At 45.5% G+C, this 23407-nt stretch overlaps 1 protein-coding gene across 4 annotated transcripts in view; it reads right to left on the reverse strand.

The window, feature by feature from the left end:
* The window catches only part of LOC134541563 (protein cycle), a 320442-nt gene that overhangs the window by 24742 nt on the left and 272293 nt on the right, over positions 1 to 23407 (reverse strand). For all 4 annotated transcript variants that reach the window (XM_063385080.1, XM_063385086.1, XM_063385105.1 and 1 more), the window contains 2 exons: positions 18460 to 18528; positions 11936 to 12173 (listed from right to left, as the gene is read on the reverse strand). In XM_063385080.1, the coding sequence (XP_063241150.1) occupies positions 11936 to 12173; positions 18460 to 18528 (307 nt within the window). The remainder of the gene's footprint in view (positions 1 to 11935; positions 12174 to 18459; positions 18529 to 23407) is intronic.

The following is a 23407-nucleotide window of genomic DNA, read 5'->3' on the forward strand; positions in this document are numbered from 1 at the left end:
GACACAAACATAGATTTACAAACAGGAAAAAATTTCACAGTTTTTTGTTTAGAGTTGAACATTCTGACATATAAGCCTTTTTATTAATCATATGCATAGTTAATCATTTCGTGCCTAAGGAACCCATTTAAAAATATTGAATATAAACAAATAATTTAATTTAATAAGGGGTAGTCGACTTATGTACTCTATGCTACTCTATTGTTATGCTTCAATTTTCTATGCAGTAGGCTAATATTTGTGCTTATGATACGCTTGTCTCCAAGGTATACATTCTCACAGAGTGAGTGATGAGCATATTTATATAGGATTAATATAAATACATGTAAATAATTAATTATTTAAAATAGTAAAATAATCAAGATAAATTTTATTTAATAATGAACATAAATATTCTGAATGTTTATTCTAATTTACTGTGCATGATAAGTCAGTAAGTGACTGCTACGCTTCTGAAGTCCACCTCTGCTCCTCCTAGTGAGTACGTCACTGCCCTTCCTCGTGGACACGCCACTGCCCTTCCTCGTGGGTACGCCACTGCCCTTCCTCGTGGGTACGCCACTGCCCTTCCTCGTGGGTACGCCACTGCCCTTCCTCGTGGGTACGTCACTGCCCTTCCTCGTGGGTACGTCACTGCCCTTCCTCGTGGGTACGCCACTGCCCTTCCTCGTGAGTACGCCACTTCCCTTCCTCGTGGGTACGCCACTGCCCTTCCTCGTGGGTACGCCACTGCCCTTCCTCGTGGGTACGCCACTGCCCTTCCTCGTGGGTACGCCACTTCCCTTCCTCGTGGGTACGCCACTGCCCTTCCTCGTTGGTACGCCACTGCCCTTCCTCGTGAGTACGCCACTTCCCTTCCTCGTGGGTACGCCACTGCCCTTCCTCGTGGGTACGCCACTGCCCTTCCTCGTGGGTACGCCACTGCCCTTCCTCGTGAGTACGCCACTGCCCTTCCTCGTGGGTACGCCACTGCCCTTCCTCGTGGGTACGTCACTGCCCTTCCTCGTGGGTACGTCACTGCCCTTCCTCGTGGGTACGTCACTGCCCTTCCTCGTGGGTACGCCACTGCCCTTCCTCGTGAGTACGCCACTTCCCTTCCTCGTGGGTACGCCACTGCCCTTCCTCGTGGGTACGCCACTTCCCTTCCTCGTGGGTACGCCACTGCCCTTCCTCGTGGGTACGCCACTGCCCTTCCTCGTGAGTACGCCACTTCCCTTCATCGTGGGTACGCCACTTCCCTTCCTCGTGGGTACGCCACTGCCCTTCCTCGTGCGTACGCCACTGCCCTTCCTCGTGGGTACTCCACTGCCCTTCCTCGTGGGTACTCCACTGCCCTTCCTCGTGGGTACGCCACTGCCCTTCCTCGTGGGTACGCCACTGCCCTTCCTCGTGGGTACGCCACTTCCCTTCCTCGTGGGTACGCCACTGCCCTTCCTCGTGGGTACGCCACTGCCCTTCCTCGTGGGTACGCCACTTCCCTTCCTCGTGGGTACGCCACTGCCCTTCCTCGTGGGTACGCCACTTCCCTTCCTCGTGGGTACGCCACTTCCCTTCCTCGTGGGTACGCCACTGCCCTTCCTCGTGGGTACGCCACTGCCCTTCCTCGTGGGTACGCCACTTCCCTTCCTCGTGGGTACGCCACTTCCCTTTCTCGTGGGTACGCCACTGCCCTTCCTCGTGGGTACGCCACTGCCCTTCCTCGTGAGTACGCCACTGCCCTTCCTCGTGGGTACTCCACTGCCCTTCCTCGTGGGTACGCCACTGCCCTTCCTCGTGGGTACGCCACTTCCCTTCCTCGTGGGTACGCCACTGCCCTTCCTCGTGGGTACGCCACTGCCCTTCCTCGTGAGTACGCCACTTCCCTTCCTCGTGGGTACGCCACTTCCCTTCCTCGTGGGTACGCCACTGCCCTTCCTCGTGGGTACGCCACTGCCCTTCCTCGTGAGTACGCCACTGCCCTTCCTCGTGGGTACTCCACTGCCCTTCCTCGTGGGTACGTCACTGCCCTTCCTCGTGGGTACGCCACTGCCCTTCCTCGTGGGTACGCCACTTCCCTTCCTCGTGGGTACGCCACTGCCCTTCCTCGTGGGTACGCCACTTCCCTTCCTCGTGGGTACGCCACTGCCCTTCCTCGTGGGTACGCCACTTCCCTTCCTCGTGGGTACGCCACTGCCCTTCCTCGTGGGTACGCCACTGCCCTTCCTCGTGGGTACGCCACTTCCCTTCCTCGTGGGTACGCCACTGCCCTTCCTCGTGGGTACGCCACTGCCCTTCCTCGTGAGTACGCCACTGCCCTTCCTCGTGGGTACGTCACTGCCCTTCCTCGTGGGTACGCCACTGCCCTTCCTCGTGGGTACGCCACTGCCCTTCCTCGTGGTTACGTCACTTCCCTTCCTCGTGGGTAAGTCACTGCCCTTCCTCGTGGTTACGTCACTGCCCTTCCTCGTGGTTACGTCACTTCCCTTCCTCGTGGGTACGCCACTGCCCTTCCTCGTGGGTACGCCACTGCCCTTCCTCGTGGGTACGCCACTTACCTTCCTCGTGGGTACGCCACTGCCCTTCCTCGTGGGTACGCCACTGCCCTTCCTCGTGGGTACGTCACTGCCCTTCCTCGTGGTTACGTCACTTCCCTTCCTCGTGGGTACGTCACTTCCCTTCCTCGTGGGTACGCCACTGCCCTTCCTCGTGGGTACGCCACTGCCCTTCCTCGTGGGTACGCCACTTCCCTTCCTCGTGGGTACGCCACTGCCCTTCCTCGTGGGTACGTCACTGCCCTTCCTCGTGGGTACGCCACTTCCCTTCCTCGTGGGTACGCCACTTCCCTTCCTCGTGGGTACGCCACTGCCCTTCCTCGTGGGTACGCCACTGCCCTTCCTCGTGGGTACGCCACTGCCCTTCCTCGTGGGTACGCCACTTCCCTTCTCTCGTGAGTACGTCACTGCCCTTCCTCGTGGTTACGTCACTTCCCTTCCACGTGGGTACGTCACTTCCCTTCCTCGTGAGTACGTCACTGCCCTTCCTCGTGGTTACGTCACTTCCCTTCCTCGTGGTTACGTCACTGCCCTTCCTCGTGGTTACGTCACTTCCCTTCCTCGTGGGTACGCCACTGCCCTTCCTCGTGAGTACGCCACTTCCCTTCCTCGTGGGTACGCCACTGCCCTTCCTCGTGGGTACGCCACTGCCCTTCCTCGTGGGTACGCCACTTCCCTTCCTCGTGGGTACGCCACTGCCCTTCCTCGTGGGTACGCCACTGCCCTTCCTCGTGGGTACGCCACTTCCCTTCCTCGTGGGTACGCCACTTCCCTTCCTCGTGGGTACGCCACTGCCCTTCCTCGTGGGTACGCCACTGCCCTTCCTCGTGAGTACGCCACTGCCCTTCCTCGTGGGTACTCCACTGCCCTTCCTCGTGGGTACGTCACTGCCCTTCCTCGTGGGTACGCCACTGCCCTTCCTCGTGGGTACGCCACTTCCCTTCCTCGTGGGTACGCCACTGCCCTTCCTCGTGGGTACGCCACTTCCCTTCCTCGTGGGTACGCCACTGCCCTTCCTCGTGGGTACGCCACTTGCCACTGCCCTTCCTCGTGGGTACGCCACTTCCCTTCCTCGTGGGTACGCCACTGCCCTTCCTCGTGGGTACGCCACTTCCCTTCCTCGTGGGTACGCCACTGCCCTTCCTCGTGGGTACGCCACTTCCCTTCCTCGTGGGTACGCCACTGCCCTTCCTCGTGGGTACGCCACTGCCCTTCCTCGTGGGTACGCCACTGCCCTTCCTCGTGGGTACGCCACTGCCCTTCCTCGTGGGTACGCCACTTCCCTTCCTCGTGGGTACGCCACTGCCCTTCCTCGTGAGTACGTCACTGCCCTTCCTCGTGGGTACGTCACTGCCCTTCCTCGTGGTTACGTCACTTCCCTTCCTCGTGGGTACGTCACTTCCCTTCCTCGTGAGTACGTCACTGCCCTTCCTCGTGGTTACGTCACTGCCCTTCCTCGTGGTTACGTCACTTCCCTTCCTCGTGGGTACGCCACTGCCCTTCCTCGTGGGTACGCCACTGCCCTTTCTCTTGGGTACGTCACTGCCCTTCCTCGTGGGTACGCCACTGCCCTTCCTCGTGGGTACGTCACTGCCCTTCCTCGTGGTTACGTCACTTCCCTTCCTCGTGGGTACGTCACTTCCCTTCCTCGTGGGTACGTCACTGCCCTTCCTCGTAGTTACGTCACTGCCCTTCCTCGTGGGTACGTCACTTCCCTTCCTCGTGGGTACGTCACTTCCCTTCCTCGTGGTTACGTCACTGCCCTTCCTCGTGGTTACGTCACTGCCCTTCCTCGTGGGTACGTCACTTCCCTTCCTCGTGGTTACGTCACTTCCCTTCCTCGTGGGTACGTCACTTCCCTTCCTCGTGAGTACGTCACTGCCCTTCCTCGTGGTTACGTCACTGCCCTTCCTCGTGGTTACGTCACTTCCCTTCCTCGTGGGTACGCCACTGCCCTTCCTCGTGGGTACGTCACTGCCCTTCCTTTGAGTACGCCACTGCCCTTCCTCGTGGGTACGTCACTGCCCTTCCTCGTGGGTACGTCACTTCCCTTCCTCGTGAGTACGCCACTGCCCTTCCTCGTGAGTACGCCACTGCCCTTCCTCGTGGGTACGTCACTGCCCTTCCTCGTGGGTACGCCACTGCCCTTCCTCGTGGGTACGTCACTGCCCTTCCTCGTGGGTACGTCACTGCCCTTCCTCGTGAGTACGTCACTGCCCTTCCTCGTGAGTACGCCACTGCCCTTCCTCGTGGGTACGTCACTGCCCTTCCTCGTGGGTACGTCACTTCCCTTCCTCGTGAGTACGCCACTGCCCTTCCTCGTGAGTACGCCACTGCCCTTCCTCGTGGGTACGTCACTGCCCTTCCTCGTGGTTACGTCACTTCCCTTCCTCGTGGGTACGTCACTTCCCTTCCTCGTGGGTACGTCACTGCCCTTCCTCGTGGTTACGTCACTGCCCTTCCTCGTGGTTACGTCACTTCCCTTCCTCGTGGGTACGCCACTGCCCTTCCTCGTGGGTACGTCACTGCCCTTCCTCGTGGGTACGCCACTGCCCTTACTCGTGAGTACGCCACTGCCCTTCCTCGTGGGTACGCCACTGCCCTTCCTCGTGGGTACGCCACTGCCCTTCCTCGTGGGTACGTCACTTCCCTTCCTCGTGAGTACGTCACTGCCCTTCCTCGTGGGTACGTCACTGCCCTTCCTCGTGGTTACGTCACTTCCCTTCCTCGTGGGTACGCCACTGCCCTTCCTCGTGGGTACGTCACTGCCCTTCCTCGTGAGTACGCCACTGCCCTTCCTCGTGGGTACGTCACTGCCCTTCCTCGTGGGTACGCCACTGCCCTTCCTCGTGAGTAAGCCACTGCCCTTCCTCGTGGGTACGTCACTGCCCTTCCTCGTGGGTACGTCACTGCCCTTCCTCGTGAGTACGCCACTGCCCTTCCTCGTGAGTACGTCACTGCCCTTCCTCGTGGGTACGTCACTGCCCTTCCTCGTGGGTACGTCACTTCCCTTCCTCGTGAGTACGCCACTGCCCTTCCTCGTGAGTACGCCACTGCCCTTCCTCGTGGGTACGTCACTGCCCTTCCTCGTGGGTACGTCACTTCCCTTCCTCGTGAGTACGCCACTGCCCTTCCTCGTGAGTACGCCACTGCCCTTCCTCGTGGGTACGTCACTTCCCTTCCTCGTGGGTACGCCACTGCCCTTCCTCGTGAGTACTCCACTGCCCTTCCTCGTGGGTACGTCACTGCCCTTCCTCGTGGGTACGTCACTTCCCTTCCTCGTGGGTACGCCACTGCCCTTCCTCGTGGGTACGTCACTGCCCTTCCTCGTGGGTACGCCACTGCCCTTCCTCGTGGGTACGTCACTGCCCTTCCTCGTGGGTACGCCACTGCCCTTCCTCGTGAGTACGTCACTGCCCTTCCTCGTGGGTACGCCACTGCCCTTCCTCGTGAGTACGCCACTTCCCTTCCTCGTGGGTACGCCACTGCCCTTCCTCGTGGGTACGCCACTGCCCTTCCTCGTGGGTACGCCACTGCCCTTCCTCGTGAGTACGCCACTGCCCTTCCTCGTGGGTACGTCACTTCCCTTCCTCGTGAGTACGCCACTGCCCTTCCTCGTGAGTACGCCACTGCCCTTCCTCGTGGGTACGTCACTGCCCTTCCTCGTGGGTACGTCACTTCCCTTCCTCGTGAGTACGCCACTGCCCTTCCTCGTGAGTACGCCACTGCCCTTCCTCGTGGGTACGTCACTGCCCTTCCTCGTGGGTACGTCACTTCCCTTCCTCGTGGGTACGCCACTGCCCTTCCTCGTGGGTACGTCACTGCCCTTCCTCGTGGGTACGCCACTGCCCTTCCTCGTGAGTACGTCACTGCCCTTCCTCGTGGGTACGCCACTGCCCTTCCTCGTGGGTACGTCACTTCCCTTCCTCGTGAGTACGCCACTGCCCTTCCTCGTGAGTACTCCACTGCCCTTCCTCGTGCGTACGTCACTGCCCTTCCTCGTGGGTACGTCACTTCCCTTCCTCGTGAGTACGCCACTGCCCTTCCTCGTGAGTATTCCACTGCCCTTCCTCGTGGGTACGTCACTGCCCTTCCTCGTGGGTACGTCACTGCCCTTCCTCGTGGGTACGTCACTTCCCTTCCTCGTGGGTACGCCACTGCCCTTCCTCGTGGGTACGTCACTTCCCTTCCTCGTGGGTACGCCACTGCCCTTCCTCGTGAGTACTCCACTGCCCTTCCTCGTGGGTACGTCACTGCCCTTCCTCGTGGGTACGTCACTGCCCTTCCTCGTGGGTACGTCACTTCCCTTCCTCGTGGGTACGCCACTGCCCTTCCTCGTGGGTACGTCACTGCCCTTCCTCGTGGGTACGCCACTGCCCTTCCTCGTGGGTACGTCACTGCCCTTCCTCGTGGGTACGTCACTGCCCTTCCTCGTGGGTACGCCACTGCCCTTCCTCGTGGGTACGTCACTGCCCTTCCTCGTGGGTACGCCACTGCCCTTCCTCGTGAGTACGCCACTTCCCTTCCTCGTGTCTACGCCACTGCCCTTCCTCGTGGGTACGCCACTGCCCTTCCTCGTGGGTACGCCACTGCCCTTCCTCGTGGGTACGTCACTGCCCTTCCTCGTGGGTACGCCACTGCCCTTCCTCGTGAGTACGTCACTGCCCTTCCTCGTGGGTACGCCACTGCCCTTCCTCGTGAGTACGCCACTTCCCTTCCTCGTGGGTACGCCACTTCCCTTCCTCGTGGGTACGCCACTGCCCTTCCTCGTGGGTACACCACTGCCCTGGCTCGTGAGTACGCCACTGCCCTTCCTCGTGGGTACGTCACTTCCCTTCCTCGTGAGTACGCCACTGCCCTTCCTCGTGAGTACGCCACTGCCCTTCCTCGTGGGTACGTCACTGCCCTTCCTCGTGGGTACGTCACTTCCCTTCCTCGTGAGTACGCCACTGCCCTTCCTCGTTTCCTCGTGGGTACGTCACTTCCCTTCCTCGTGAGTACGTCACTGCCCTTCCTCGTGGTTACGTCACTGCCCTTCCTCGTGGTTACGTCACTTCCCTTCCTCGTGGGTACGTCACTTCCCTTCCTCGTGAGTACGTCACTGCCCTTCCTCGTGGGTACGTCACTGCCCTTCCTCGTGGTTACGTCACTTCCCTTCCTCGTGGGTACGCCACTGCCCTTCCTCGTGGGTACGTCACTGCCCTTCCTCGTGAGTACGCCACTGCCCTTCCTCGTGGGTACGTCACTGCCCTTCCTCGTGGGTACGTCACTTTCCTTCCTCGTGAGTACGCCACTGCCCTTCCTCGTGAGTAAGCCACTGCCCTTCCTCGTGGGTACGTCACTGCCCTTCCTCGTGGGTACGCCACTGCCCTTCCTCGTGAGTACGTCACTGCCCTTCCTCGTGAGTACGCCACTGCCCTTCCTCGTGGGTACGTCTTGCCCTTCCTCGTGGGTACGTCACTTCCCTTCCTCGTGAGTACGCCACTGCCCTTCCTCGTGAGTACGCCACTGCCCTTCCTCGTGGGTACGTCACTGCCCTTCCTCGTGGGTACGTCACTTCCCTTCCTCGTGAGTACGCCACTGCCCTTCCTCGTGAGTACGCCACTGCCCTTCCTCGTGGGTACGTCACTTCCCTTCCTCGTGGGTACGCCACTGCCCTTCCTCGTGAGTACTCCACTGCCCTTCCTCGTGGGTACGTCACTGCCCTTCCTCGTGGGTACGTCACTTCCCTTCCTCGTGGGTACGCCACTGCCCTTCCTCGTGGGTACGTCACTGCCCTTCCTCGTGGGTACGCCACTGCCCTTCCTCGTGGGTACGACACTGCCCTTCCTCGTGGGTACGCCACTGCCCTTCCTCGTGAGTACGTCACTGCCCTTCCTCGTGGGTACGCCACTGCCCTTCCTCGTGAGTACGCCACTTCCCTTCCTCGTGGGTACGCCACTGCCCTTCCTCGTGGGTACGCCACTGCCCTTCCTCGTGGGTACGCCACTGCCCTTCCTCGTGAGTACGCCACTGCCCTTCCTCGTGGGTACGTCACTTCCCTTCCTCGTGAGTACGCCACTGCCCTTCCTCGTGAGTACGCCACTGCCCTTCCTCGTGGGTACGTCACTGCCCTTCCTCGTGGGTACGTCACTTCCCTTCCTTTGAGTACGCCACTGCCCTTCCTCGTGAGTACGCCACTGCCCTTCCTCGTGGGTACGTCACTGTCCTTCCTCGTGGGTACGTCACTTCCCTTCCTCGTGGGTACGCCACTGCCCTTCCTCGTGGGTACGTCACTGCCCTTCCTCGTGGGTACGCCACTGCCCTTCCTCGTGAGTACGTCACTGCCCTTCCTCGTGGGTACGCCACTGCCCTTCCTCGTGGGTACGTCACTTCCCTTCCTCGTGAGTACGCCACTGCCCTTCCTCGTGAGTACTCCACTGCCCTTCCTCGTGCGTACGTCACTGCCCTTCCTCGTGGGTACGTCACTTCCCTTCCTCGTGAGTACGCCACTGCCCTTCCTCGTGAGTACTCCACTGCCCTTCCTCGTGGGTACGTCACTGCCCTTCCTCGTGGGTACGTCACTTCCCTTCCTCGTGGGTACGCCACTGCCCTTCCTCGTGAGTACGCCACTGCCCTTCCTCGTGGGTACGTCACTTCCCTTCCTCGTGGGTACGCCACTGCCCTTCCTCGTGAGTACTCCACTGCCCTTCCTCGTGGGTACGCCACTGCCCTTCCTCGTGGGTACGTCACTTCCCTTCCTCGTGGGTACGCCACTGCCCTTCCTCGTGGGTACGTCACTGCCCTTCCTCGTGGGTACGCCACTGCCCTTCCTCGTGGGTACGTCACTGCCCTTCCTCGTGGGTACGTCACTGCCCTTCCTCGTGGGTACGCCACTGCCCTTCCTCGTGGGTACGTCACTGCCCTTCCTCGTGGGTACGCCACTGCCCTTCCTCGTGAGTACGCCACTTCCCTTCCTCGTGGGTACGCCACTGCCCTTCCTCGTGGGTACGCCACTGCCCTTCCTCGTGGGTACGCCACTGCCCTTCCTCGTGGGTACGTCACTGCCCTTCCTCGTGGGTACGCCACTGCCCTTCCTCGTGAGTACGTCACTGCCCTTCCTCGTGGGTACGCCACTGCCCTTCCTCGTGAGTACGCCACTTCCCTTCCTCGTGGGTACGCCACTGCCCTTCCTCGTGGGTACGCCACTGCCCTTCCTCGTGGGTACGCCACTGCCCTTCCTCGTGGGTACGCCACTGCCCTTCCTCGTGGGTACGCCACTGCCCTTCCTCGTGGGTACGCCACTGCCCTTCCTCGTGGGTACGTCACTTCCCTTTCTCGTGAGTACGCCACTGCCCTTCCTCGTGAGTACGCCACTGCCCTTCCTCGTGGGTACGTCACTGCCCTTCCTCGTGGGTACGTCACTTCCCTTCCTCGTGAGTACGCCACTGCCCTTCCTCGTGAGTACGCCACTGCCCTTCCTCGTGGGTACGTCACTGCCCTTCCTCGTGGGTACGTCACTTCCCTTCCTCGTGAGTACGCCACTGCCCTTCCTCGTGGGTACGTCACTTCCCTTCCTCGTGGGTACGCCACTGCCCTTCCTCGTGAGTACTCCACTGCCCTTCCTCGTGGGTATGAAATTCCATTTCATGGATTTTATGCTTTGAATAAAAAATAATAATAATAAATTATTTGAATTCTGCATGCAAATAATTAATAGGAATAAACTCACAAAAAGGACTGGAGTGATATTATAAATACGGTTGTAAAGTTTCTATTTAATCAAATTAAAAAAAAATATTAATATAAATCTGTATAATAATTAATTACATAATTTATTAAATAATCGAGATATATTTTGATTATTAATGAAAATCTTAAACACACTGATTTAAATAATGATCTAATAATTCATAATTTGTAATGCATATAAATAATAGTCAGGGAAAATAACACTTAAAAATACACTTTAAAAAAATAAACAAATTTTCTAACACTAATATTTACAATAAATTAATGTTTTTCATTATATTGACCAAATTCAAAATCATTAATTAAAATAGTTATATGAATTAAAAGTACGGTTTTATATTTGTATGTAGACTTTTATCAGCTTATCAATTATTTGTTGCATGCTGCGTGCGCATCGTATAGATTCACTGTCATTATGTTTTCATAACGTACCTAAAGAAGTATAGCATAACCTCACTTATGTATAATTTGTATGCAGCTTGTTTTCTTCCTGTCAATATTTTTGCATGCTGCGCGTGCATCATAAAAATTAACTCTCGCCATTGTTCCAATTACACACCCAAATAAGTGTATCTTCAAAAAACATTTAATTAAATTTGAATTTAATATTTAATTCTTTAAGTAATTTTAGTTAGCTGTAGGGCGTCTAAGGCACCCATTGTAAAATGATGAATATAAATACTTAATTAAATATAAATTAAAAATTCAATTCATTTTAATATATTTAAAGCTCATTAATTGTCCCTGGTGATTCAATATACACTTTCACTTGACTGGCAACTCTTGATCGTGACAAAGCCACATACAATAAAATATGTAATTCATATTTCATTGCATATAAAAGTGATACCAACAAAAAAGTAAAGACCATTCATCTACCTTATGACATTAATCATTCAAACACAGAACGACATAAGAGAAGATAATATGCATACATATGGAAAGATGATGGTCATGTATATGGGAAGATAATGCTCAAACACATAATCATTCACACACAGAATTATACAAATCAACTAACACTCAGAATCATACATTTAATATACTTAACTCACCGATGATGTGCAGGAAAATGGCTTATCCCAACACCAAGATGCCAAGATGTAGTCAAAATATTATCTTTGTGCCATGAACTCGGTAGCAATGCTATGGGGTACAGGTTATCAAAAAAGCAATGAATATTATATAGCATTCAGCGTTAAGCGATCATTAAGCGTAACTATATATATATATATATATAGGATTGTATGCCTTGTCACACATTAGGTATGCAGAGCCTTCAGATAATACCACGTGATTTTAAAACTCCTCAAGATTGGTGTCTGATTACGAAAAGCATTTAATATTTCGCTGAGAGCGGATGAGTAGTTGTATTTCTGTATTTCGTTTTTAACCTGTATTTTTTAAAAGAGTGAAAATGGCAAAAACTTGTTTTTTCATAATAAATTTTAGACGTTAAACATCCGGTAGAAAATTTTAAAAGCAACTCAAAGAACTTGATTTAAAACTTTATATTAATTTCTCCGCCATATAATGTCACGGTCATCGCTGGAATGTGATAGTTGGCCCACGCACCGCGAGAAGACCGCGTGTCAGCTCAGAGGCGACGCCGCGCCGACACAAGCACGCGTCGCGCACGCCAGCGCGGCAGGACCGCCGGTAACGGGGATCACCTGCAGAATGAGGACCTTGAGCTCCTGGTCGGACAGGAAGGCGGGCTTGTAGTGGCCCTCCGTGTAGGAGTGCACGGCGCCGCGGATGGTCTTGAGGTGCTGCACTGCCATGCGCAGCACCGTCAGCTTGTCCAGCTTGCGCGACATGGCGTGGCACATGGGCACCATCGCCGACAGCTCCGTGATGTACGTGTTCATCTTGTCCCGGCGGCGCTTCTCGATCTCGCTGTGGTTCTGCCTGCGCCGAACACCACAAGCCCTTACCAGAGGATACACATGGTCACTGAGTACGACCAATTGTAAAGTAAGTAGCATTCTCTTTGAACGCATATTAGGAAACAATCATAAGCAGTACGTAGTACACATACAGTTACAAATTTTCACCTTTAATTTATGAAGAACGCTGGTTACAAATTATCCAGATTCATTAATTCATGAACACTGAGTTCACTTACTTTGAACATGAATCCCAAATAATGTCCTTGGTGTAGTAAAAAAACTTTAAAAAAAGCCGCATTTCATACCATTCTCCTCAGACCCACTAAAACAGGCCTATTAAAAATGTATTATTGTTATAGCTTTATTTGGCCCCCCCTCTCCCAAACATCCTAGTTATGCTTATGCAATGAATAAATGTATAGACCGATGGGATGCTTCATATTTTCGGAGACAACTTTTATAATAATTTCTCCTGACATCAGGAGAAGAATGAAGTGTAAATGACTAACTACTGATCATTACAGTTTACAGTACCTGTTCGACCATGGAAATTTCAAGAGGAGACTGCACCAATTACTACAAGTAGACTCTCCTCTTTGCTCTGTATGCGATTAAAACGGTACTGTATTGCATGTGTTGAATACGTGCGCTAAAACGGGAAACATTCAGAATAGATATAATATATTACTTAATTTTAATATAGGATAATAAGATATAAATACGTAGGCTTACCAAAACATGGAAGAGTACTTACTACTCATGAAATTGGCTGAAGATTGGAGAAATTTGAATCCTGGTACAATGTCCACAACAATGAGTCACTAGACTCAAGATTAATAAGTGAAGTCATGCGTTTAGTCGTCAGCATATTCATAAAAACACAGAATAAAAAAACACTAACTGGAATGAAATAATGAAGGCGCTAGTGAGAAGGTGGCGAATATAAGACAGAATTAACCACAGAATGTCACATATAAACAGTAATATGTGTTAGAAGAAGATTGTGAGTAACAAAATTTAAGTACGAGAGGATAATAAGATACCAGTTTAATGACACTTCGACTTTTGACATCAAAAGAGATCTTCAAGGGCGGGATTAAAACCAGAATAAGACAATACATGAGAGATATGTTTCTTAATAAATATCACAATAAAAATTACGAGATATACGTTAGTAAAGAAAGAAGATAGAATAAAAAGTACTTAAGATAAACATACTGAAAGGAGATAATTAGATTTAAAAAACTGATAGATAAAGAAGGCGAACCAGAAAAGTTTTATGAATTTTAATAAATTTAGAAGACTTATGATAGCATTTTATATACTGTATGTAATATGATTTACATATAAGAAAATAATCATAGAAAATTTGATTAAGTATAGACAAGATATATAGAAATAAACCTCACTTACTAAAAAATAAATAACTTAAAGAATAGATGGCATAATAATTAAAGGGGACGGGAGACATCAAAACTTATACTATACTTTCACCAGGGTTTTGTTCTAGGAGATGAGATTGTATTATATATGCCTTAAATAATTATTGGAATAATTTGCATGCATCCATTTTTTTTACGATGGTTATGAGTCTTATTGAAAGCAAGGCCATCATACACATAGACAGACCTGCAACGAAATAGAAGGAATCCGGGTGAAAACCAGGAAACCACCCCAGTGTTCGTCTGGAGTGATTTATATAAGTCAAACATGTTTATAAAAACGTTATAAATGCATTTCTAAAAACAATTGCTGAAAACAACTTACTAGGTACACTTTATTTGCAGCTTATCGGTTGTTTACTTGAGATAAGTTTATGACAGAATGTTTATGTTTATACTATGTCTGACATACGTGTTCATTATTTTTTTCGACAGAAAACATATACAAATATGTATATTTTTATTTCAGTTTTCTTTACATTACGTATAATTTTCATATCACACAATGTTATGCATTCAGTAGTTTACTCATATAGGCCTTATTAATAAAAACCAAATGTCCCCAAATTAACATATTTCAAATTCAATTTCAAATTCAATTTCAAAGCACTTGGAAGATGCTTTTTTTCCCGCGTTTTGCTGGCTGATAGATTCGGCAAGTGACGCTCCCAGTAATTCTCTGCATTAAATAACCACATGAAGTCAGTTTCAAATTTCTCCACTTAAGTTTTACAGCACTGTGCCCAACTTATCAGCAAAAATAATCATTTTGAACTATTCTTTGGAAAATTATGCATCATGTGATGCATTGCTGAGAAACATATTTTGTTATGTTGGTGGAAATATTAAACTTATAAATTAATAATATAAAAATAGATTTTATCTGGTGCACATTATAATGTACGAAATACATTATACTATTTTGTCGGACTTGTGATTGTAGTTTAAATACACAATCACCATATGGCAGGGACTACTGGTAGGGCTGCAAACAAAGCCTGCTGGCAGGGCCTGCTGGCAGGGACTACTCGGGTCGGGTTCAGTAATCATAATCGCGAAGCAAGGTGGCTCAAAGGTCCCGCGCCTCACTTTTTATTTTTTTATTTTCCTACTTTGTCTAGCTTTAAGTAAAATATTATTGACATTAATGGGAAAATAAAGTATCAAGTTTATATCACTATGTAATTTAAATTGCTGGTCAATATATTTCGATTCCAATTCAGTTTCCATGATTTATAATTAGAAACATTTCACATATGTTACTGGCTAATAATAATGATGCGATTTCACTGATTTTGACCGTTATTATTTATAAAACTTACCCATTAATAATTTATCACGACAGAATATCAAAATTTCTTGAGAAATATCATCGTTGAAATTTAAGTTCCAGGTTGTTTAAAATGATGTTTAAAACAGTTTTTTTTTTTAATTTTCCCGTGGAGGCCTCCCCTAACCCCACTATCTCTGGGGGCTATCCATACCCCCAGGCTCCCCAATAAGGTCCCTTTCCAAAATATGAAGGTACCGCAGAAGTGAGTTGCCCAGGGCCTCGCAAAGTGTAGGGCCGTCACTGCCACAGACACTCGGCACCTAGAACAGCAGCAGAGACCTCGACGCAGCAAGTTTGTGTGCACGCAGCAAGGAGAGAACTACAATCCCGACTATCCTATGGCTTCTTTCTGGTCGATGCCCAAAATCCAGTTAACCTGAGCTGGCAAAAGTGCGCGACAACCAGGTCATGGTTGGTTCGAGGGTAAACAATGCTGCAACCAATGCCGTTATTTCTTTTGAATTCAAACGGAGGTGTTTGGCGGGCATTATTGATTGTGCTTACAATTTCATTTCACTGGTGATGTATCAAAAATTTGAAATATTTTGTTAGCCGCTGAAAGCACCACGTAGGCTACAGAAATTTAAAATGTCAATACACAAATACTTTGGTATTTTAGAAAAGAATTAAGGAGAAACTAAAAGGGAAGTAGAGTTACAAAAAAAACCTGGACAAGGGTACACAATCAATTTAAGCATTTTGCACAAGCTTACAAAAACCAATTGCAACAATGTATGTTCTATTAGATTGTCACTTGAATAAGAGCAAGGACTTGAACTCATATGTACATGTGGGCAAATTTCTAGCTTCAAGGAAAGTAGTATTTTGCTACCGCATATTTCGAGGCGTTACTGACAACATTTATCAACCAATCGTAATAACTATAAGAATTTTGCTGCCAACAACGATATAATATGTATTAGGCCTTAAACTTGTTAATGTCTAAAACAGCCATAAGGAATATGCTCAGCATTGTCTGCTTCTTTCCAATATAGAAAAGTTTTCTTTATCCCAGATATGAAAATACACTCAGTTTCAAAAAAAGGAAACTTAACAACTTTTTTCAATAGCCCCACAATATAGTTGAAAGTACAGTTACGTGATTAGTACAAGATCCTTAACATAAGTTTTCTTATAAAAAAAATGTAACAAATATTTTACGTTTAAGTTTTGTGTTTGTACTATATCAGTGTTCTAAAATCATCTTCATAAAGACATGTAAAAAAAACAAGTGTTATTATCCTTGTTAATTTTAATGTATACGAATTAGTGCATCATGCAGTAAATGATTTCAGCTTAAAGATTTTCAAATTATTTTTTTAATAAGTACACTTTATGCCAGATTGTATTTGTTTAGAAATGTAATACTTTTTAATATGATTTAGTCTCATGCCTCTTAACAAATAATCACATTCAATGTGAGAACTGTCTCTATGATAACGTGGTACCTTTTTACTGACAGAGAGATAGGATGAGTCTTAATTCAAACGAAAAACTTCCACTGCAGATTCACATGTAAAAGACATACAAACGACATATGGTCTAAATTGGTTCCCAAGACTGGCATACTTCTTTGAAGTTGCAGCTGAACCTGTATTTTTTAAAAATAAAAAAGAAACTATTTATTATGAAACGCCAAGAGTCTGTGTAATCTAATTGAACAAATTTCTACAAACACTGCAAATCTTGTCGCTGAAGTAAAATTATATAATGGAAATATATTATATTAACATCTTTATTTCCCATAAATTTTGGTGATGCGGAGGAGTAATGTGGTTTTTAAGTGCTGTGGATTTTTAATCTACGTGTCAACTGACGGTAAATGTGGCCTTGTTGTATTACCCTACACGCAACTGTTTGCACGAGACACTAAAATAAACTTTAGGACGAAATACTTCGACGCCTGGCAGGTATGCAACACTCACAACAATCTGTTTCAAACGGCTGCCTAAAATCAGGGGCAGTGATTAAGTGATGTAAACGCAGATGAAGGTATTTCGAAGATAACATTGAACTAATAACTAAAATAAAATAACTGCAGACGTAACGTAAAGCAATTTAACGTAAATAGTGAGCAAACAATACATGTCATCAAACACCACAAGAGAAACAATGTGGTGGCACCTTTATTTGTCTTGAAAGAGTTTGTCAAAAAACATAAATTGAAGAATGTTTTACCTTAGATACGACAGTCTACAAAATTAAGCTTGTAAAGTGTAATGAATGCATTTCAATTATGGAAGTCAGCAAAGCCTCAAGAGACAGTCGCTGGAAACAGGATGTTCCATTTACTACCGGAATACATACTGTATCATAGCACAGACAGGCACTAAGTAGTTGTATTTATGTTGATGTAAGTGCGGACAGTTGTTAAAGACTTCCAAATTTAAAAGCCATCTTCAGATTTTAAGTGCTAAATTTAGCGGACAGTAGAACCTCAGGTAAAACATTTTTAATTAGGAGGTTATGTTTTTTGACAAAATCTTTCAAGACAAATAAAGGCGCCACCACATTTTTCTCTTGTGTTGTTTGATGACATGTATTGTTTGCTCACTATTTACGTTTAATTGCTTTACGTTACGTCTGCAGTTGTTTTAGTTTAGTTATTAGTTCAATGTTATCTTCGAAATACTTTCATCTGCGTTTACATCACTCAATCACTGCCCCTGATTTTAGGCAGCCGTTTGAAACCGAGTGTTTTGAGTGTTGCATACCTACCAGGCGTCGAAATATTTCGTCTTAAATTTTATTTTAGTGTCTCGTGAAAACGGTGGGGTGTAGGGTAATACAATGCCACATTTACCGTCACTTGACATGCAGATTAAAAATCCACAGCACTTAAAAACCACATTACTCCTCCGCGTCACCAAAATTTATGGGAAATAATGATGTTACAATAAATTATTTCCATTAAATAATTTTACTTCAGCGACAAGATTTGCAGTGTTTGTAGAAATTTGTTCAATTAGATTACACAGACGCTTGGCGTTTCATAATAAATAGTTTCTTGATTATTTTTAAAAAAACAAATTACAGGTTCAGCTGCAACTTCAAAGAGTATGCCAGTCTTGGGAAGGACTTTAGACCGCATTTCGTATTTATGTCTTAAACTTGTTTTTACGTGATGAATCTGAAGCCACAGTTTATCGGTCAAATTCAGACTCATGCTGTATTCTTTATTATGAACCAGAAGAAAAATTAGAATAAAACTTCTACAGTTCACTGTTAACCATTATAAAGTACTATTAAATAATAAACCAATTTATTTTTAAAAAATCGTAAAATTATATAAACTAAGGCAACAAAGATAACTCTACAAACTTTACTTGGTTAAAATGGAAGTTAATTTAACTCTAACATGCATTCGGTCTTACACAGGTCTCATATACATAACAATGATGCTTATATAGGTGATCTCATATTCCGTAAATTATATTGTTTGAATTAATACTCTACTACAGTCAGCTAGTGGCCTCCGCAAATAAGACATATTATAAAGATACTATAATACTATTGAATGGAAAACATACTTCTTGTTGGTGTCCGTTGTGCGAACAGACATCGAGTCGTCCCCTGTATCGTCGCCATCACTGTCCTTACTGAAACAACAAGAACAGCGCCACAGGCACACATTACACCGGGGTGTTTGTTCAAGGCAATGTCAGTATCAGGAGGGCTATTCGTACAGCAAGCTCCGTTAGGCCATTAAAAATAATAAACTCGCGAGAAAGTTGTTATTGGCAGTTTTTGTTTACTACATAGCTACTTCACATTTTCACACAATCGCCATTCGTTTACAAACACTTCCCGTAACACTGCGCCATTTCTTTAACTCGTCTGCAGAGAAGTTCGCCACCTGGGAATGGACCGGACGCCTCGGTCAAAAGACATCGTGGAATTGGAATACGCAAAGCGTGTGGCCTGTGTGCAGGTGCTCAATAATCATCTCCGGAAAACGTTTAAGCAATACCCGTACTCGAGTCAAAAAATTATAGCTACTCTTTTTTTTTGTGAAACGAAAAGGACGTCATTTAGGTTGATTTAATTAAACGTGGATCAATAATTACAGCAAAAATTACAAAAATACGATTGTCAACTGGTTTGATTCCTAGGCGGTGAATTTCTATGCAGAGGAGTTAAAGAAACTGATGCAGCGTTTTGAAAAGTGTTCGCAACTGAATGGTGACTATTTTAAAATTTGAAGAAGATATGTAGTAAACTAAAACTGTCAATATATTTTTATCCTACAAGTTAATTTTTTTAAATGACCAAATGGAACTTTATTAATAATTACAGCTCTTTTTTATTGATAGCCTGCAAATCATATAACTTGGGAGTGTTTTCCACCTACTGGCGATATTAGATTATTGGTGAATAAAGTGTATGCGAGACAAGTTATAGCCACAGTAATTACAAATATTACATTTTGCTTTCAAAAATTCTTCCAATATTGTTAATCTTATACAAAGCATCAGTGCAACTTTAGCTACACCCCATGACAATACACGTATCAACTTCCGAGAACAATCTGAAAGCAGAAATATACAGTTATATAAACATTGCAGTTTGTGTGTTTACCGCTGCACAACTTAAGTTAGGGCAGAGAGGGCGACCGCTCACTTCCTTTCCGAAGTAGCCAGCTGGAAAAAATATATGCGCTTGTCCTCGAATTCAAAAAATAGCTGTAAAATAGGGATGAAACAATTCTGATAATACGAAAATGTTCAATAGCGACTTATATCCTATACCCACAAAATACCTTCCCGCGTATGTGCTGTATGTGACAATTCTGCTCCAAGTGCACATAATATACTCACAGTCACCTTTATTCTATAAAAATTTATAAAACTCTGAAAATCGTGCATAACAGATATGTTGCCAACTGCAGTTGAACTGCTTACAATGAAAACCAGTAGACACGTTCTAACTCCCTAGTTTTTGATATTGAACCACTTCATTTCCCTCCCATGGTGCAAGGGAAAAAACACTCACGGGACACAATAAACACTGTGAAAATCGTAAACACCCACAACTATACATACTCTACATAATTTTTCTCGATGTGTGATATAGGAAATGAAATTTGGTTCACATGCAGGCAAGTTACATAAATCACAGCAAGAACATTTTGTCTGACTGGGATGTAAATCAGAAACCATAAAACTTCCTTGGCTATTTTTAACACCTTGCAAAACGCATTGAATAGGTCTTAGAACCCTGTAGCTGCCCATAGGCTATTCAACCTTTACCTAATACAAAAAAACACACCAGATTTCACCCTTTTACTTTTACAATGTTAAGAAAAAACTTAAAACACAATGATGATAATGAAAATCAATACAGGAATCAGCTCCATTGAAATATACTTTATTTAATGCATTTCATGTGTATATTCTGTTGTTTCCCATGTATGCCGGCATAAGACACATAGTTAACATAAAGGGGCAAACAATAAAAAACTACGTAACATTTTTTAAACAATGAGTGTATAATTAATATGTCCATAAAATATTTATTTACGTAAAAGAGTGGAAAAATAATTATGAAGCCTAATAACGTCGCCTAATTAGTAAGCTTCACGGTACAGACAGTAGTACGGCAAGTTGCCTGTATCAGTAGGCGAAGAAGCAAGCCCAAGCATGTTTTGTAGCTGCATTACACGGTTTTCAAAAAATCTTATTCTGCTTCGTCCCCCCCCCCCCCCCCCCCCAAAAAAAAACTTTCCCGGTCGGCAAAAAGGACTCTACAATCACACGAGAAACTGCTGATAGGACAGCCCTAACGTAACATTTACATAAACAGTTCCACTTTAAAAGTGTATCAACATGGTAATGTGCCAACTATCATTTCACAGTCATCATCTTTAGAATAAAAGTTAAGATAAGTTTAACTTTCCTTCAATAATAGTTTTAAAGGATTTGGCGGTTATTTTAAGTGGGTATGATGGTACCTAGGCCCGTGATACAATTACACAAGTGAAGACGTATTACGTAAACGGAGACTGATCTCACGGAACATAGTATCCCCAGCGGCAGGCATGCGAATTCGGACCCGTACGGATTAGCTCGGCAATTCCCAGCTATTTACGTTACTACTTCTTTAGAGGCGTTGTTGGGAGTGAAATTTGAGCTTTCAGCTGCACGCGCGCAGACGCGAACGGAATTACTTTCGAACGGAAGTTACAAATCTTGAAAAGAAGGCGTATCAGCGTGATTATCCGTGTATATTGCTTTCGAGTACATCATAGGCCATACACACCCTGTGGATATTGAAAAAATAAAACTTTATAATAGTAAAACTATCGTGTAGTTTTGTTATAAATAAAAACGTAATGTATTTAACATTTACTTAAAAAATCATGTAACTGACATCAAAATAGCATAAGCATTTATCAAACTGTATATACTCAAGAAATTGTTACATTTATGCGATGCCATGTTGAATGAAATATGTGATGATATGTTTACGGTAAGATCTTATATGTTAAATCAGCTCAATAAGGTTAATGTTTGTAGGAAGTATTTGCATCCTGATTAACGTCGTTTAAGCAAAAGCAAATATTCAAACATATACCTAGTATCAGAGTATTTAACTATTTTAAAATGTTTCAATTTAATGTTTTAGTAATCCCATAGAAGTATAATTTATAATACGTGTAAACAGTACACTTCACATTCTTGATGTGTAAAAATCTTAACTCTCGGTATACGGCATTTGGTGGGAGTAATTTCGTAAATATGGAACGAAAATGCTTAATAACGGCGCGTGTCTGCGCGAAAGTCTCAGAAACCTCGAAAAGATGGCGGACCCGCGTGATTCATTGGTATACATTTGTTTATAGTTTTATAAAAGTTGTAGTCACCCATCGCAGAACCAACCACATTCTATGGCTCTTAACTTCGATAATAGTCTAATATATAAAGTAAAAATAACTCAGAAAAAAATAAAATTATTGCTAGTCGTTTAATAAAAGAATAGGTTTGAATAAACATAATTATATACCCTTAAGGCATAGTTGTCTTTCGACGTAAGCCCTAATAAAAAGTGATATAAAATCTTATTGCATAAGTATGTCAACTTATATCTTATACTTCGCCCCTTTATCCATAACGTTTATAACATATGATAATAAAAAAGTTAAATATGTTTTTTAATAAAATATTAATATAATTATAATATTTAATGACAATGGTGTGTGTTTAGACTATGTCCCTTCCTTTATATATATATATATATATATATATATATATATATATATAACACCAACTGCTTTAAAATAGTTTTTAAATAATGGGTTAGTAAAACTATGATTATATGGCATTTGTATGTCTTCAACATTAGCCCTTTTCTTTATTCATGTCGAATATAATAAAATATGTTATAAATACATTTTAAAAGTACGTAAAATAAATAAATATATTTATAATCTTATAATGTAAATACGTCCTGTGACCGTATACAATTTGTATTATACACAATAATTTATACCATTTATAAACATCTATGCTTTAAAAACATTAAATAATAAAAAAATAAAACTTCAGTAAATTTATGATAATATTGTATTGGTATGTATTTAACATAAGCACCTTAATCCATACAATATTTCATAACCTATGCTAAAAAAAATTAATGTAATTTAATATATACTTAGTTATAATTTTAAATTGTATGTAGGTATGTCCTCGAACTTAAGCACGAACTGCAATGTAAATGTTCCGAACAACCCAAAGCGCATCAAATTCACTTCTTTTTCTTTTTGTTCAGCGCAATAAATACATCATAACTGTTCCGAAACAATCCGAAGCACATTTAATGCACGAAATTTGAGAAAAATTGTAGGAAATAAGTAAAAGTTAGCCTAATCTAACTTGAGTTGGGTTGGGTTAGGTTCGGTTATGTTATTACTATCTTTTTAAACAGAATTATAGTTGGGTTTTAAAAAGGGGAAAATTATTACAGTTTATCCCCTAAAATGAATATTTTTCGTATATTCATCACGTATTATAAATTTATTTGCAACATGAGAACACGTGAAACTGCTCGTCGTCAAGTTTAGGTGTTAACACTTCACTGGAGAATACTGAAAAACTCACTCACGTTTTTTAAATTTTTTTTTAATTTATGTAAATCCTGACCTTGGTTTGTTCTCATATCTCGAAACATTTTCAATTAAATTAAGTTTTCGTAACCAATAAATTCAATCTCGTAGGTTGATATTTGTTACGTTTCCGTGTCATTGCGTGAGGTCTCAATACTTTACCAACATAGCTCGCCATCTCTACAACAGCGGAAGTTGAAAATGAACAAGATATTTTTTTTTCCTTGCGTTGCAGTTGGCTATGCGGCACACACGACCAGACCAGCTTTGATCGTTTGTTTGTTTTAAGTGAAGTGTAGTCGGCGACGGTTATGCAGCTTTTCCTTGAGTAATCGAGTTGAAGGCGTGGGCGCGCGCGGGAATGCGAGGACCGTAGC

Source organism: Bacillus rossius, chromosome 1, assembly GCF_032445375.1.
Source record: "Bacillus rossius redtenbacheri isolate Brsri chromosome 1, Brsri_v3, whole genome shotgun sequence".
In the NCBI taxonomy this organism is placed as follows: Eukaryota; Metazoa; Arthropoda; class Insecta; order Phasmatodea; family Bacillidae; genus Bacillus; species Bacillus rossius.